Source organism: Poecile atricapillus, chromosome Z (genome assembly GCF_030490865.1).
Source record: "Poecile atricapillus isolate bPoeAtr1 chromosome Z, bPoeAtr1.hap1, whole genome shotgun sequence".
NCBI classification, from domain to species: domain Eukaryota; kingdom Metazoa; phylum Chordata; class Aves; order Passeriformes; family Paridae; genus Poecile; species Poecile atricapillus.
Window position 1 is genome coordinate 34,090,628 of NC_081289.1, and position 18,492 is coordinate 34,109,119.

The 18,492-nt window shown below is 36.7% G+C and overlaps 1 protein-coding gene across 2 annotated transcripts in view; it reads left to right on the forward strand.

Annotated features, from left to right (window-relative positions):
• LOC131573541 (kit ligand-like) overlaps positions 1-17,706 on the forward strand; it is a 56,124-nt gene extending 38,418 nt beyond the window's left edge. The window contains exons 4-10 of one of the 2 annotated variants that reach the window (XM_058827594.1): positions 687-866; positions 2,687-2,849; positions 3,711-3,806; positions 10,356-10,465; positions 10,974-11,050; positions 12,468-12,551; positions 13,735-17,706. In XM_058827594.1, coding sequence (XP_058683577.1) covers positions 687-866; positions 2,687-2,849; positions 3,711-3,806; positions 10,356-10,465; positions 10,974-11,050; positions 12,468-12,507 — 666 coding nt within the window. In that variant the 3' untranslated portion in view covers positions 12,508-12,551; positions 13,735-17,706. The remainder of the gene's footprint in view (positions 1-686; positions 867-2,686; positions 2,850-3,710; positions 3,807-10,355; positions 10,466-10,973; positions 11,051-12,467; positions 12,552-13,734) is intronic. The other variant, XM_058827595.1, reaches the window with a different exon arrangement.
• Positions 17,707-18,492: the final 786 nt, after the last annotated feature.

Below are 18,492 nucleotides of genomic sequence, written 5' to 3' on the forward strand. Positions count from 1 at the left end.
AGCTGTACAAACTTTGCCCACAAACTAATTGCATAGGTGTTAGTGTACAGTGGCAGGCCGTGCAGAACACTTTTGTTATCAAAGACTCAGGAAGAAGAAAGCTTTTTAGATCCAGAAACTGTTCCCAGTGATGGCATTTAGTGAAAAAGCTGAAGAGAAGAAATTAACCCATCTAACTAGTTTAAAGGTGGATAAAAGCACACAGGGATTTCATGCAAAATTTTTATGGAAACCCTCCTGATAAGAAATTTAAATTAAGGATCTTTGGGGTTAACTGTGTCATGTAAGGTAACAACAGTAAATGAAAACTGATATTTAAAGAATTGTTAAGGCAGTAAGAATTGATAAGAAAATAAGTAGCTTAATGAAAGCATGGACTATGGTTCATAGTAACATATTCCAGGGCTCAAATGCTCAATACAATCACACTTGGCATTTATTGAGAATTTAATCAAGGGATGGTTTTGACAACCATAAATATGTCAGTATCAGTGAAAACAGAAATATTATCAAAAGGACTGAAAAGGAAACTGGCCACAGTAAAAAAGAATTGTACTTTATACTTTTGAGATAGTTTAAATTGGAAAAAACAGTCTAATTTACTTTTGCACATTGAGATGTTTAACCAGTTTTTACAAATGTCTGATATTTAATTTACATCAATTTTTCTTTTTATCCCCTGTCAGCCTAATCACTGTTGGTTGCATTTGATGGTGCCTGAATTTTCAAGGAGTCTACATAATCTTCTCCAGAAATTTTCAGATATTCCAGATATGTCGGATGTTTTAAGCAACTATTCAATCATCAACAATCTCACAAGGATAATTAATGATCTTATGGCATGCCTTGCTTTTGATAAAAACAAGGTAATCTTATACAGAGTTTCAGCTTTTGAACTGGATATTTATTTTTTTACTTTCTGTTGCACAATATTCAGTAATAGTTTAGAAATATCCAAGGCTTTATTAGATTTGTTTTCATTTCTATTACCATGCATATGAAGTACTGCTTTGTTTAGAAATGCACTGTTTCAAAGAAAAATGGCTTACAAGGAATTACAGTATCTACAGTGACCTGTATGCAGTTATTTAAAGTCAGAAATGCAGCAGTCTTCTTTAAGATCATTCATTCATTCTGGTCTTTTTAAAACCAGCAGAAATCTTCCTTGTGTATTTTGCTAGTGATCTTAATATAAATTTAAAGATGATGTAGTTGAAGTTGTTAATATACCCTTAGTATGTATCACAGTGTGTGAAGCTCTGAAAGCTACTCCATGGTTTAATTAACTCTTTTATACAAAGGCACAGCAAAGACCAGAGGATATTGGTCCATTTCCTTGTGTTTCTGGATTCTGATAGCAGCTGGAAGGATTCTCGCTCAAGAGATGTCTGATTCTCTGTGCAGGCAAGGAAGAGGGGAATAAATTAATTTTCTAGTGTGTTATCCAGATCTGACCAGTAATTAAATCAGTACCAGTAATTAAAAATAAATTCTGTAGTTGAAAGTTTTGTCCCACTGAATAAAACAGGTAAAATCCACTATGTTCTTTATAGCAAGTATTTTATCTTCATCTACACTTATTTTTATTAGCTAAGTCCTTAGCTGTTGTAATTGCACCTTTTCAACACCCAGAATGAATCAAATGAGCTAAAACACTCAGGTGCATTTAGAGTGAAATAACCTTGGAAGCTCACCATGTATTTGCATTGCATTGTGAGTATTTAGATATTCCCTACTTTTCCATTTCAAACTGAATTATCCCCAGTCTTCAGTGTATATATATTTTTTATTCTTTTCTATTTCAGTCCTGATGATTCAAAGCACTCATCTGGGATGTGGTTGGGGAAGAGGAATTTTATTTTGTATAATGGAAAAGTAAATATCCTGTAATTCAGCAAAAGAGCTAGCTATTGATTTCCTTAGAGAATAATGATCTTAAGTCTAGTACTCTCAGCATCAAACATAAAATAACTTTGGAGCCAAAACCAGGAGGTTTTCCATAGGACATACTTAGACCATGTTCTAACCACTGTCCTCCTTCTTGGGAGTACAGAGTAACCCCAGGCCAAACTTGACTTGCTGACATAAAAAAAAAAGAAGAAAACCATCAATCAACATGGATCTCAACCAAGTTGTTTAGTCTGGCATAACAAACCTGTCTGTTAGACCTCAGAGTGACTGGGCTTCCTTGTTTATAGTGGCTCTTATTTTTAGGTGCGTTATCAGGGATCTCAGCCTGTTTCTGAGCAGTGGTGTATCCCAGCTATTGTATTCTCTTCCCCATTCTCTTAATGACAATACCAGTGATTGTTGTGTTCAAGACTTCAGATTAAAAGACTCATGTGAAACTTTCCAAAGTAATGTGAAACCAAGGGTGTTTTTGTTAATGAGGAGAATTTTAAAGGTCTCTTGGTTTTCAGTATAGGATGGGAAACTGTCTTTCATTCCTTAGCAATTTTGCAACACTGTATTAATAATTCATTTCTATTTGCAAAGCTAATTTGAAATCCTTGGATCAGAAGGCTTGTATGTTTTATGAAGATTTTATACAGCTAATCTGGTTGTCTGCAGGTTAAAAATTTAAACGATTTTGTATCATCTTTGGATATTTTTATCATTTGTTGAGGCGTCGAAATGAGCATCTCCCTTGACCTTCTTTCAAGCAGAATTCTATATTTTACTCTAGGATTTTGTAAAAGAAAATGGTCACCTTTATGAAGAAGGTCACTTCATTCCTGAGGACTTTTTTAGGCACTTTAATAGTACCATTGAGGTCTACAAAGAGTCTGCAGACAGATTGGATAAGAATGACTGCATTCTGCCTTCAACAGTAGGAACACCGGAAAATGGTAAGAGGGGTGTCTTTTTGGGAATCAGAATCTAGGCGGATAGAAATGTGTGATTTTCCTTGGATTTCAGGGATGCTAAGGATCTGATACCATGCCTCCATGCCACCTTTTTACTGCAAATTAAAGTAACTACTGACACTGAAGGTTATGTTTCTGTTCTGGTGCCATCACTCATAGATACATCATTTCTCAGCATAATCAAAATAACCTTGCATTATGCTGCTCTGTTTCTATTCATCCAAGATATATCCTGAATTGTCTTTTTTACATTGTTCTTCTTATCTTCTCTTAATGCTTTAGTTTTATAAAGCAGTAAAAGAGCCTAAGATTGCACAGCTGAAAGGAGAGGAAGTTAAGACAAGCTGTAAATTGCAGCAGCCTCGAGTCACGTTCAATTTCATCTCACTTTTCCTGAACAGGGCAATGTTTGCTTCATTAAAAGATGTTAACGAGCTCAGGTCAAGCTCCTGCAGCTCTTCCTTACTCTTCCAGTAAATGGAGGGTTTATATTACCTTTTCTTTTACTCTCTCTAGTGACAGATACTAGCTTTTTAATTAGGGCAATGTGTCCAGTTGTAGAGTTACATCAGTAGTAATAGAAGCAGATCAGTGCCATAACCTAAGAACTTGTAAGCAGCAACTGCTTTTCCAGATTAGCTATTCAGCAGCAGCTCAGCATGTAGACACTTTTGCCTCTTAATAAAACTTCCTTTTTTGGCTTAATCCACTTTATGAACCGTCCTGCAGCCAGCTTTTAAAACAGCCCTATAGCCACATCACAGTAGTCCAGTACCCACCATCTTATATAGAGGGAACTGTATTTTAAGTTTCATAATTCTGACACATTCATTTTCTATTTAGATTCCAGAGTCGCTGTCACAAAAACATTTTTGTTTCCTCCTGTTGCTGCCAGCTCTCTTAGGAATGACAGCATTGGCAGTAGCACTAACAGTAACAGTAAGTACAAGTGATTGAATATATGTCTCCGTTTTGTTCTGGTAGCTGGTTGTGAGAGCTCAGAGGAAAAGAATGTCATTAATTGTGCAAATTAATGGGAAGTTACATGTTCCTGATGGTGTACCATGTGTTTCTCAGCTGTCATACTGAAATGCAATGAACTTATCTAATCAAAATGTAGAGATGCTATCGAGTTACAATTATGTGACAGCTCTCTACAACTTGGAGAGGGCAGGCCTCTTCGTTTTGGCTGTCATGAGGTCTCACTAGTCATATGGCCTCAGAAAATTTGGCCAGACACCTCATTTTAACTCTCAGAAAATGAAGTTGCTCCAAGTGAACAGAATAGCTATCCTAGATAGGATGAGGGTTCCCACGTGAACAAAGAGGATACCTGTACCTTGCCTCCCAAGCTTTGCACCAGCCCTGAGGACAGTCCCTGGGTTTGTTTGCTGTAGTTGCAGTAGGACCACCTCCACAGCCAGCATGCTTTCGCTTGGGGTCAATGACAAAGGCACAACCCTTCTGGCAGGCTGTAATCTTCTCTCTGGCATACTCATGTCCATCTTTCTTATCTGTCTTGGTCACTGCGCTACATGACCACTCCCTGATAAGAGTACAGAACGGTGGCTGTCAGAGCCTCAACATTACCTCACACGAGGTCAGAAAGGGTACAGGAATCTGAAGTGGAAGGAAACAGTGAAGTTTCAGGGCTTTTAGTGACATCATGTACAACAAGGTGAACACTATCTGGAGCTTCCCATGTGAACAAGAGGGGATTTTCCTTAGAGGCTCCTGAAATGGTGATCAAAGTTTAACCTTGTTGCTTCCTTGTTCCTGTTTCCCAGACACGTCAAGATGACAATGTGCATCTAGCTCTCTTTACAATTTCCCCTTTCACTTCACAAACATCTGTGTTATCTGAATGTGCAATGATGAAGTATGTGACTGGTACTCCCTGTGCTTAAGGAAACGTGCAGAGGGGCAGCCTGATGTAGTCTAGAGGGCACAATGGTAGCTCCTGATGGTGACACAGTTGCTACTAGGCCTGAGTTTTTTCTCATGCTCCTTCTCTTTGGAACGTATAATCTAGTTACCCTCTGGGCTTTTAGCACCATACATGCTACCTTGTAGTTGGCTAACAACTGCTATCGAATTTGAATCCCTTCTTGATTGCTTTCTAATTAAGAGTAGGTCTTAAGTCATCATAGCCCAGAACCCTCAGAAGGAATTAAAAAACCCCCTCCACTCCTGGCTGCCAGGCTGAGTCTCTGGAAAAGAGAAGACAGTGCTGTAGATTCTTTGCCAGGAAGTCACAGAGATATCTGCAAATAACCTGATGAGCCCAGGGCCAACTCTGAGGCACTAGGAAGGGGTTAAAGAATGCATACCTGTCTCTATCTCTCAGGTCTGAACATGTGATAATTTTTTGCTGTCATTGCTAGAGGAAAAATATTCAGTCACAGCCTGAAGCAATGGTAATGAATCAAGAAGCCAAAAGAGAGACAGATTACAGGAGCAGTTCAGATGAAAGGAGTTTGACCAAGTACAGTAACAGGGGGGTTACTGGAGTGGGCAGTTCACTGGAGTGTGGCACCTACGTCTGTACTGTGGAGGAGAGTGCTGAAGCAGGATCATTAATCTTGTTTTATAATTGGAACTGATAATCAAGTAGGAAAAAAAGCCTAATTAAAATAATTCAGTAAATTGCTTGGCTACCATATGCTGTACAGGTGTGTTTTAACTGATTATCATTCTCTTAAGCAATTTATTGGAAAATTGGATATCAGTTAACAGCCTTATTTAGAAATGACATGAGGTCTGCATGTCTGGCTGCATCTGGGGACAGTTTGAACACATAATCAGATTAAATTACATTAATTTGGATGCTGACTGGTTACATTGTAGTTACTCCTTTGGAGGTTTTTTGCAGGGAGGGAGCTGTGGAATCTTTACTGGCATCACTATTTTATTCCCTGAAATGGCCTTTAGTGCCAATCTTAGTTTTATCTTGACTTTATTGCTGAGGAAATTTTGGTTTTAGCTACTCTTTACCTTCTTTGGAAGGAACAACAGAGAGCAAACCTTAGTACTTCCCATTTGAAGACTCCCCAGCATATCAGTCCCCTGGGTTTAGTACTGTTCCCATAAAAGAACCACTAGTTTCAAATTTCAAAAAGGAAAACCTTGAGAAGAGGGGAAGCCTGAAAAAAAGCATATTCAGACACAAACTACTGTATTTTTTTTTAATTAACCCTTTAATTTTAAACAGTTTTGAGTTATTTTTCAGTTTAATAGTTTCTAGGGCATTTAGAAACATTCAGTGTTTGCAAAAGAACCCCTCTAGATTAATATATTTTGAAACTATTAATGAAGTCTATGTAGTCAGATGACTTGAACTGCCCCAATTCTGAATTTAACTTAGACAAACCTGAAGTGCATAATCTAATAAAATGTGTGAAATATTTATCATAGAAATTGTATGTAAATGAGCTGTTATCGATTTTTATTTTTGCTACTTTTGTTGAGTTAGATTTCATGACTCCATTTTTCTTACACAACAAAAAAATTAAACTACAATGAAAGAATAAAATCTCAACTAAATATACACAAAAAGTCTTAGCCCAGCTAAATGAAAAATAGAACAATTATGCTATTCTAATTGGTTTTTGAATGGTAGTTGTCCTGTTTTTCATTCTTGTAATATTGAATGTAGACTTGTAACATGTTTCCACTTCATCTTTCCCCCATAAAATTCTCAAAAGACCACTGCTACCATCCCAAATTTATTTGGGCTGGTTTGGTTTTTCCTCTATATGATACCTGACTGTAGTCCACTGAAGTTCCAATTAGCTGTTAAAGTTCCAGTCTTGCTCGTATTTCTCTGGACGATTATATCACACATAATCTAGAGAATGTAGATGAGATGGTTCCTATGTAAAGAAGAAGTGTCAGCATAAGAAGTCTTGAGTCCTAATCTCTTCATTCAGTGGTTGAACCCATCAAATGAATTTCATGTTGCTCTGATCAAAGCTTGAACTTACCAGCTGTGACTAAAACTTCTTCAGCTGAATGCCATAACGTTCTTCATAATTTCATGAAGAGTTCAGTGTTGCCTCCTTCCATTTTTGTCTAATTTCCTCATAATAATTTAGCCCTATTATTTAGTACTGAGTAGCTCAAAGAACATGTAAACACAGAGATCTCTTTAACTTTTTTTAGGAAGAAGGTCTCCTTTTTTAATTAAGAAAAAAATACCATAGTTTAATTCAGTAATTGCACAACAATTTGAAAATATTCACTCATGGCTTAATGCAATTGGTGCTGCCTTCTGTGTCTTTGTTCCTCTGTTCCAAATTAATAGCTAATGGAAAACCCTAATGAAAAGGTGAGAGCTGCTCTGAATTTTTACAGATAAGATCTTGTGGTAATTGTGTTGGAACTGAGCAGAAGTAAACTGAAAATTCCTTTGAGATATTTATGGCAAAAAAAAAAAAAAATTAAGCCAGTGCTTTCAATCATAATCACACATGGCTCAAGGTAGGAAGCAGCTCAATAATTTCATTGTGTAACTGAGTGGCTTTTAATGTAAAAATATTTTGTTTACAGCTTAACATCCCAATGTCCATGAAGACTGTACGTAAATCAGCATCAAATGAGCTCACTTCCTTAGGGAATCTTCCACAAGATGTAGAGTGAGAGATCTCAGAGATTCTGGCCTGTGTCCACTCCCCTTTTTCACCCTTCTGGATAGAGTCAGCAGTTCCTTTGGCATTGCACAAAGAGTTCATAAAGTTGTTGGTACACCTGGTTCCTGGTGTTCTTTCTCCTGCTCTGCCTTTACAACTGATGGGAATCAGAATCTTGCTGTGTAGATCCAAAGTTTCTAACAAAGGAAAAGGTTCCTGTGGTAGCCAGGTTTCTTTCCTTCTCTCCCTTTTCTTTATTAAGATACAAATCCCTGAGAGGTTCTCCAGACTGAAAATTCTTCAGCCTCTTCTGTTATAAATTTTAATATAAATAAAAGACACATGAAGAAACCTGCCATGACTCATTTCATTCTCCCCAGATCTTTCAAGAGAATTTTTTCTGGACTTGAAAGTGAAATTAAGTAATCTGTTGCTTGCTTTTTAAGGTAGTTATAGGTTACTCAACTTCCAAGTTAATTCATACACTGCCAGGTTTAGGAAAAAAAAAAATCGGCGGTGATTTTTAAAAGGTAAGGAGACTAAGGAGAGTGTCACAGTGGGACTGTATTTAGGCTCAGTCCCTGGATTGCAGGTCCCCACAAAGAAAGATAATTATAAATTCCTTTCAGTTTTCCATAGATGATGAAGAAATCATCTGCATTGGAGATAACTTTTCAGAAATCATATTTTTCCAGTTTTAGATACCTCATTGTAAAGGGGTCTCTTCTGTTGTCTTAAATTGCATGAGTTTGTGAAAAATGCTGTTAAAAACAAAGGTACAGATTTATCACTGATTACCTTGCATATAGAACATTTCTCTAGTAGTTCATGTAAAAACCAGCATGCTTGCCATGACATGCTGCCCAGCACTGCAGAGGTAGGCAGAGGGTTTTTGAAGTTACCTCTAACCTCTACCATAACATGTTATCAAACACATTCTGCTCTACATGACCTGAAGAGTCTTTCCTTTGATTTTTATTTCACTTTTTAATTTTTTTCTGAAGTCTGCAGGGTAAAATCCAGAAAACAATGCCATCCCCATATGATTTACATAATTTAGTTGTAAAGCTCAGCAGTCTCTCGCTGAGAAGAATGGCATTAGGCAAATGAGGATTGCTTTTTACCTGCATAGAGCACAAGAGCAATATCGGAATTTTCTTCTGAGAATACAATTCAGATAAACAACAGGAGAACATTTTTGGAGTTGGTCAGGCTGGCTCCACCCACTTGAGTTTGCCCAGTTTTCTTGAAGATCAGTTCTGCAAGCAAACATCCACTGTGCCTAATCTGGGACAGAAAGTTAGAAAAGTTATGTCCCCCCAGTTAATGTCTGCTCTTGGCTTTAATGTCTGAGCAGACAGAGGCAGACTAATCAGTAGCCTCTCTTTTTCAGCTGATGTTCACCTCTGTAGAATTTTGTCTGCTATCTTTCCCTTCTGTAGACAGATTTCTTTCACGGTAAGCTAGCATTGGTTCTGCTTGACTGATGTTTCCTTTTAGTGTGCCAAATCTACCAGATATAAGTGCAACTCAAGCCGCTACAGTAAGAACCTAGACTTTGTAAACACTGTTTGAGGCCCAGAGATATATGTAGTATATGTAAGATATAGACTTTTTGTTGTCTTTTTATTTCTACTTACATTGAGCCTAGAAAACACAGCTGAATTTCTGAAATAAAAAGAATATTTGTCTAAAACTTGAACTAATTTAACAAGAAAATCTGAGAGTTGAAAATGAATCTCTAGTTCATTATAAGAGCACTCCTTTCTAAACCAAATTATTTTCTTGAAGGCTGTTTAATAATGTACTAAACACATATTGCTTGACCCAGTATATCATCCTGTATGTGCTTAGACATTTACTGTTTGCATGAGTCACACAAATTTTGAGTGCTGTCAGCTCATTTTCATTTCTGTGTATCCAATCACGTACACTTTTCCAGTGGTTACAGTTCGGTTCTTTTCCTGTAATCTGTCAATACACCCACCACTGGAGCTGCAGGTTCATTTCAAATTGGAGACACCCAATTTGAAATGAACCAAAACTGGGTGGACAATGTCTAAAATACCAGTCTCCTGAGGTTCACTTTGCATTTCAGAAGGAGGGTCCCCAGGTGACTCTGTAGGACTTTCCACATCCTGCTCTTGATGAAATAACTGAAGGGCCAGATTTTAGTTTCATCATGCTTGCAGGTCCCAGTGAGGGGAATGGGATTGTTCATGTACATAAAAGAATAGGATTGGTGCTCTTCTGTACAAAATGTTAAAAGCTACCAAGAAATACTTATAAACAAATAACACACAGTTAAACCTCAAGGTACAAGGGTTTGATCTTGCTGAAGTCAGCAGTAACTTTCCAGGAAGCTTTAGAAGTGATCAGGCTTATTCTGTTAAATTAACTTCTCTTGAGACCTCTCATGTTAGTCATTGATTAGTGGCAAGGCAAAGTGCCTGCAGTCAGTGGGAGGTCTCTGATGGAACTAATGCAAATTCATGAATTAACATATATTCTTTTCCAAATAGTTTCTTTGTGTTTCAAAGACTTTAAAAAATTAAGAAATACAAAACTTTGAAGTGTGGGAAAGAGATAATTCTCTACAAATGGTAAAAAGAGAATTGGTGTTGGTACTTTTCATCACTGTTGTTTCAGAAGTAGGTGGAGCATCCTTGTGGTCAAAAATTTCCTGTAAGATTTTGTATGAAGTGCATCTCATGTACATTGCACTTTGAAGTATCTGTTCTGCTATTTAAGATGCTGTTATGTAGGTGGTGCATGAAAGTGCTCTTGCTAATAGTGTTGCCCTGAAGACAGTTTTCTGCTATAAATCTGTCTTCACTAATGAGAGTATCTTTAATTACAGAAGAAGCACTTGGCTTCATTAGCAGCTCCAGCCTGCAAGGGATCAGCATAGCTCTGACATCATTGCTGTCTCTCCTTATTGGCTTTATTTTGGGAGCCATATACTGGAAGGTAAGAGATACTACATATAATTGTTTACATAGTGATGCTACATTTTTTAGCTGTGGGGAGGTGGGAATAAAAGAACCATTCTGTATTAGAAAGCAAGAGATCCCTTTTGATCTTCACTTAACTGTGACTTGCAGATGTAAATCTGTGTGTCAAATTCTTGAATTCCACCATCAAAGAGCAAATCCTTCCTTATCAGCATGATCGCTCTGTAATTGGAAATAAAAATCGTGACATTCACCCAATTTTCCTTTTCTCCTAATGTATATTGAGAAAGGAATTTTTTTGCTTTTGGCCCCTATGCCCCTGCCTACAATACAAAAACTTCAATAGCAAAATTTATATCAGTAGTAGATGTACATTAGAGGACAGGATTTGGCCTACATTTTGCAAGATGACTTTGATATTGAAAACTGAAGCAAATTAAAACGTATAACTGTTTAGTTTCTAAAGAAAGCTTTAGAATATTTATAGCTTTAGAATATTTATATTTAGTGCATTTTCTTCCTAGAAAATACATCCCAAATCCAGACAAGAAAGTGATGAAACTACACAGTGTCATGACTATCAAGAGGAAAATGAGATAAGGTATATTATTTCACTTAAAATTTGTATTTACAGGTGTAATTTTATCTCTGAGAACTACTTCATGTTTAGCTCTGTGACAAACACAAAAAACCCCCCAAATATTATTTGGGCAGCCCAAACAAGCTCTTGCTGCAGAGGTAAAATATGTGCTTAGAGTGTTCCCTTTAAAGGACTTTCTGGTTTAAATATAGAAATTGATATGGAGGATAGTTCTGCATACAGCATTTTATTATGGGGACATTATTTTGTCTGTCTTTATTTCCACTGTGAGAAAGTATTGCTGAGACCTATAGGGAAAGGAGCAAAATAAAGTAAATGTTGTTATTTGCTGTGTGGTGTAAAGCTAGGTCAAAATTATGGAAATAAATAGAAAGCAATGTCTTTCTGGTTGTGCTCCTAAATACTTTTAAATACCTCTTACAATAACATTTTTTAAGTTAATTTTTTTTACATTCCCCAGGGTACTGTGTTTCAATGCTAATTCAATTTGTTCAAATGCTAATAACTTCTTAAGGTCATCCTGAAATGACTCACAGCTCTCTTCCTACTTATACATTCATTTATCTGATTTTTAAAGAGAAAAAGTTCTCAGCCAATCAAATATACCTCAGAAATAACAGTTCAAGGTTTTGAAGTTCCTTGGACATGACTTGGGCAAGGAATTCTGTGAAATCCAGCAAATGACTTAGGGAAATTTTAAGTAAAAGTAGTCTATGCTAAAGCATTTTGAGAGTATTGTCTAACTTCGTATTTCATGATGTTTGGTCAGATTTTAACTATTTTAGACTTAGGGAAAGATCTGATGTAGATGGCAGAAGTACATGTCCTGTAGTGTTCTCACACTGAGTGAAATGCCTGGTGCTGCCCATTGGTGAAGGGACAAATAGGCAAGGTTTTGATCTAGTTTTGTCACAGGAGCTGAAATTTTCAGTGTTTAAGCTTGCTAAAATAATCAATTCTTTAAGCAAATTTGTTTCATATACAGTATATAGAATGGATGACTGTGTATTCATTTCACCAAGCATATTAGTTGCTACAAATAGCTCATTTGGAATGTCATCCTTAAACGTGTTAAATGGTGTGAAATGGAACATACATCTTCCTTTTAACTTCACAGAAAATACAAAAGTTTTTTCTATATGAAGAAAAGATGAAACAGTTAAATGCAGGAGATGGCCTTTGTGGAACTTGAAACAGATTGCATTCTCTATCTTCTAAAATGTATGGCATGTGTTTTGATGACTATTACAACTTTCCCCTCCCTGAGAAATATTCATCTATAAGTAGGAAGAACTAATATAAAATATAAATTATAATTCCTTGGGTTCCCTTTTTATCTTAACTAATTTACAAACCCTTCTCTTCTAGTTCCCTGAAAGACTGTAACTGTAGTAATAAAGTACCTTTTTGTTTCCAGTGTGTTGCAGCAAAAAGAAAAGGAACATCTACAAGTGTAGCTGTTGCTTTTTCTCCCTCAACACTGTTACTGTTTCGTGTACTGGTAAGTTGGTGATGGTGAAAGTCTGACCATAGGCTTAACTACCTTCAGCTGCTGCAATATAAAGTGATTCAGAGTCTGTTTTCAGGAAAAAAAGAAATCTTGCTATCAGTAGGTGTCATTTGTGTATATCTTTAGCAGCTAATTTAATTAATTCTGTATCATTAATTTAGACCTCTGATTTTTAACTTGAATTCTTCAAAATTAAATTTACAAGGATTCCAGAATAAAGGACAGCTACTGCTTCTCCTTTTCGGTGTTAGAGCTGATACAGAGAAGCCTTCCGCTATTACACTTCAGCTGTTGCAAAGCAATGTAAACTAAAAAACACAATCTGCTAAAATTAGCAGGTGAGTGTAGGAGAGTATGCCAAGTAGAGCTGAGCTTTTATTAATTGTAGCTTAGTCAGCACATTTCTGTAGTCTCTGTAGCCTTATCAGATACATCAGTCTTGCTTTAGTACGGAAGAGGGAACAGCAAAGGTGAGTGAGGTTTCTCAGTCCCAGCTGTCCTCTACAGAGCAGCACTTCTCTGGCAAGATGCTTCTTGTTACAGAAACTGTGCTGTATTTAGCCCATGGCATCTATGTAAGAGTCTGGAAAATTCAGACAGCATTGAACTCTTCATTTTTTATCATGAGTGGAAAGAGCAGCCCAAGAGCATAACAGACAATCTCAGTTTTGCAGTTCATCCTGTAGCAGTTTCTCTCAGGTATTCAATATGATTGACTTAGCTACAACTTGAGAGGTTTTTCAGTGTCCTTAAAATTCTTTGTTCTACCATATGCTCATTGAAAAGGAGAGTTGTCACTGCATGGGACACGTTGTTCCATTTTTCCAAAGATTCTCAGTTTGGTTTGTCCAGATGACTTCAAAGGGAAGTTTGCTGCCAGAGATTGCTGATACCAAAATGCCCAAACATAGCAGTTCTGTAAAACCGTGAGGGTTGTTCCATTACCTTAGATGACATCAATCAGCTTTTGCAGGCAAGTGTGTTCTTGGACCAGAAGAATACACCTTATAACATTTTTCTTTCTGAGCAAAGAAATCCCTATGCAAGTGTCATTAAATTTATTTCCAAAACTGTAAGGAAAAAATATCTATGTTTTATCTCTGTGAAAAGCTCTACTGCTTAGTAATACAGAAAGGAAAGATAACAAAATCAGAATTTCTCTTTTTCTCTTCAGGCAGGTAACAGTTCCATGTTCGCTTCATAAATGAAGCAGCTTTAAGCACATTCGTATTCCTTCTGGAGTGACAGACTGAGTCTGCATCTGTTGTTGCTGCCCATGACTCCATAGACATGATACAGAAATGAGGACAATTTGTGTTTGTTACTGTGAAACCAACACTGAATTGAACGATGACAAGAAGAGTGTGCACTTAGCAGGACTGTATCTTATGTGAATATCTACCTTGTGTGACATTTGAGGTTTTAAAATTGCATTAATACTTTCAGCTGACTCTGGCAAACAAACTATGCCCTGAACAAAAAACGCCTCTTTCAAATGCCTCCAACTGTGTGTAATCATTACAAATCATAAATACCTTTGCACCCTTAATTTAAACTCTGTGTCCTTTACCTTAAATTGATGTCTTCAGATGAAGGTCTCTGAACTGACAGAAAACGCAGAAATGGATACAGATAACATACTCTTCAATATTGTTTATAAAACTTGAAAGCAAAGTCATGCCATGAGCTCTTGTTCTAGACTTAGACTTATAAGGAGCTGTGTTCATGCCTGTCAAAGGCTGTGTGTACAGCGACACGTGGTCTCTACCGGGTGCCAGGTGGCTGGTTGCCCACCCCAGAAAGCCTCAAGAAATCTTCGGCGTTGGTGGTCTCTGTTCAGGAGAAGCAAATACTGGATGAAGACAAAATAAAAAGGAGGTGACTGTACTTCATGGAGCTTCGAAGAATTAAGAGTAACTGCTGGGTATGTGAACACTGGTGAAATTTCCAGTCATGCTAAGGCAAAGTAAAGAGTCTGAATTGCGTTCAAATGTCACAATAAAGACAAACCTGTGAAATGCATTTTAAATTCTGAAGATGCATGCCATTGATACCTTGTCTTGAAATGTATAGCGTAGAAAATCTGAAAGATCCTGAGAGTGTATTTAGCTTTTACTTACATCAGCTGTAATTAATGCTTGCATTGTGTTTTAAGTGATTAGTAAGCTTTAATATCCTGGCATTCTCCACTCTTGAAAGTTAATTCTTTTGAAACAAAAGAGAAAGGCTTTGTTTCCCACCTGTCTTCTGCATCTATTACTGTTACAGTATCCATGGAATATGAACAGGACTGATGTACAGATGTGCATTTTCAAGTAAATCCTAAAAATACCATGGTAAAAGTTAAAAGTGTAGTTGTGCATCTTTTCATATTCTCTCTTCCCAGATAATGAATATGAATTATTTACCTGTATTAGGGGTGGTAATTCAGAAGGGTAAAGGGTAGAGGCTCACATGAAGTGACAAACTGTCATCTGTTGTGATACTGACCAGGTCAGCAAGAGTTTTAGGTTAAATAACTTGAAAACTTAAAAAAAAAAAACAACAAAACCAAAAACAACCCTTTTAAAGTTTTGCATAAAGTTGGAGTTCTCCTTAAAATGTATAGTTACTAAATTTTTTAAGAGTTCTTGTGAAAGTTTTAATCTTCTGCTCAATTTTCTGAGAAACATGCATAAAAAGAATATGTCATACATATAATATATACGTGTGTATGTGTGTGTGTGTGTGTATGTATGTATGTGTGTGTATTATTGGTAAAACTGTCTTTCATACTTATAAAAATAAAAAAATCTCAGAAGCTTACCATACTCAATGATGTGGGATGTAACCACACTGCATGGAATTGTGACCCTACTGCAATCAATGTTGAAATTTCTCATAAATTCACTGATGGAATGATTTGATCATGTGGAATTTTCATTTATAGTCAGGCCCTTTTTGTACTTCCTGTTTGTCAGAAAAGGGTCCTCAAGTCCTACTCAGCTGGAATAAATTATCATAGTTCCATTAAGGATAACTTTAGGGTTTATGTCACCTGAGGAACTACTCTTAGACTGGATCAAAAGAAGCTTAGTGTCAGAATCAGACCTTCACATTTATTCTGAAGATGCTGGAGCACTCACCAATTAATAACTAGGGTTGCTCATCACTTCTAAAAAGCAAGTACATTCCTCAAACAATGGAATTCCTCAGCTGAGTGTCCTTTGGCTCTGTGTAGTTCTTTACTCAAAAGGCCCCCAGACTCTGAGTTTCAAACTTATTTAAGAGTTACCCTAAAAGAAATGTCAGCATGACCTAACTGATTGAAACTTGCACCTTATTGGTAATGCAAAGAATAATTGTGTATTGGTTTTGACTGAATGGAAAAGTATTCACAGTAAATGGAAGCGATAATCCTTATACACTGTATGAAAACCTTAAATACTTCATACAACGTGCTCTTGAGGCTAGCTTATACATTTGAGGGTTTGGGTTTTTTTTCTTAGATTCAGTAAAACCAAAATCTTGTATTTATTAATGTTCTTTTTGATAAAAAATGTTCATTTTTCTAAATGCTTTCTTTCTAGAAAATCAAATACTCAATAACAGATAATTTGGGTCATGTTGGTGTGCCCCAAATTATTCTTTGCTATTCAAAAGCACAATATTTTAGGCTTTTTAATCTTCAATACTATAGAAAATATCAATTATTAATTGAAACATACAATAAACAAGAGCATCAACATCTTAAAGTAAGTCACTTTCAAATAATGTCATACTTTAATCTTTTCTTTGGAGCAAGGTAAATTTTAAGTTATATGAGAACAACAAGAAAGCTCATGTATTAACTTCTGACTTTACATCACAAACATTGTTCTTTGAACGTGCTCAAAAGTCATATGACACCTGGAGTAGCAGAACTGTTGTTGGACCACATGATTTTCCCATTCTGTGCCCTCCTTTTGAGAGATCTGAACAGAGGAGAGATCTGATTGAGTGTTCTCAAAGCAGAAGGAGACTTCTGGACAGCCGTGGACACACCAGATGGCATGGCACTTTGAAGTGGAATTGTGAATTTACTGGGAACTTTCTGTGCCCACTGAGGAGATCTTTACTTGGGACATCAGTGAGATTCTGAAAGACTACTGACTTGTGAGACATCTTCGAAATTAGTGGAAATAGGTTAAGGTGCTCTTCAGCTGGAGATGGGGTGGCAGAAATAGACCTTTAATTGCTTCTTAACTTCTAAAGAGGTTTGATTTCTAAAGAGTGATCACTTTTTCAGTCTTCTTTCTGGGTAGACAGAGCCCATGCATTAATACAGTTGGAAAATCAACACCCTCCCTCTTAAAATAAAATTTGGGAAAAAAGGGTTCTATTTTTTCTGTATAAAAGTCAACCAAATTTGGCTTTTGCATATCTGTGGTTTGGTGAGAAACATAACATTTTTAGGTTTCCTTTGAAAAAGTTGAATTTGCATGCAATTACTAGTGGCCTTGTGAGAATAAAAAAGCAGATAGTCATACTGAGTAACTGTTCTACTTTAGATGTGTGTTTACTTGAATGAGTTAATGGTACTTATTTCATCACAAGGTCATTTTATAAGCAAGTGCTTTACTATGGAGTATCTGTGAAACCTGCACATTTTTTAGATTCTCATCTGCAGCAGCTGTGTTTTTTCTGTTGCTCTACATAATATGCTGAAGCTGTTCAGTACACAAAATAGAATTATTAAATTGAAAATTTAACTGTACTGATAAAATACTGATATTTTGAGTTAGATTTATATTTAAGAATTATCCAACATTTTTCAATTCAGGAATCTGTTTCAATTGTCTTAAATGCAGATTTACAGTAATGGTGTCAAGTTGCTATTTTGTTATCAAATTAATGGAACGCAGAAGCTTCAGACTCTTTAGTGATAGACACAGACATTTACTGTTTCCATAATGGGCAGATTCATTTATTTTAATGTAAATGTCAGCACAGTTTTGCATAGTTACATTCTGACTGAAGGTAATCAACAGAGTTTATAAATTGTGATGTGTATGTACATATGTGTTCTCTTAAAGATAGATGTTTTCCCAGATCCCTTTTTATATCAGTTCAGATTTTGAATTTACATTATATACATATGCTTTATTGTTCTAAATAAAGATATTATGCACTGTCAAATAATTAGGATATTACATGTGTCAGTCCCAGTTAAGACATTTTTAAGTGTTGTAATCATCTGAAAGAATTCTGTCAGAACGTATGCTATTTGATGCAGACTCCTTCATTTGGTGCAGACATTTTGTGTTGATGCACTTCTTTTGAAGTGAGGGGCATTTACCAGGATCTTTCAGCAGAAACCAGAGCTTATCCTATAAGGATGGCATCTTTCCTTTAAGTTTTCAGCAGTTTACTGTGGTTTTTCCGTAAGAAGTCTGGGATGGGATGGGTTTGGGAGGAAAAACCTGAGCTCCTCAAGGACCTTTGGCACCTCTCCATTCCTGAGAGAGAATGAAAAGATGCCAGCTAAAAGAGGTAAACCTGCTGAGACTTTCAGCCTGCCTCAGAGAGAATTAATGAAGAAAGAGGAAGAAAGAGGGGAAGTTGCAGTGGGTAGATACAGGGGGATTTGTAAATAAGGATAAAGTACAAACAGGACTGATGAGGAAGAGTAGAGCAGGATTAATGGACTAGGACACAGGGGAACAGGGGAGATGTCAGAATTTGGGGTATGGCTATGAATGAAAGCTGTGGCTGCTGATCTGAACACAGCCAGAAGCACAGAGTTGATGGCTTGATGGAGTTGATGGAGCAGCCCTCCCTGATGGTGTAGCAGGAGTCATGCCCTGAGGAGCAGCACTGGAGGCTCAGGTGGGTCAGCAGTAGGATGGCACTCAATTCATCTAAGGCTACGTGAGTACCATGCAGCTGCTGGGTTGGAAACAAGGATACTTCA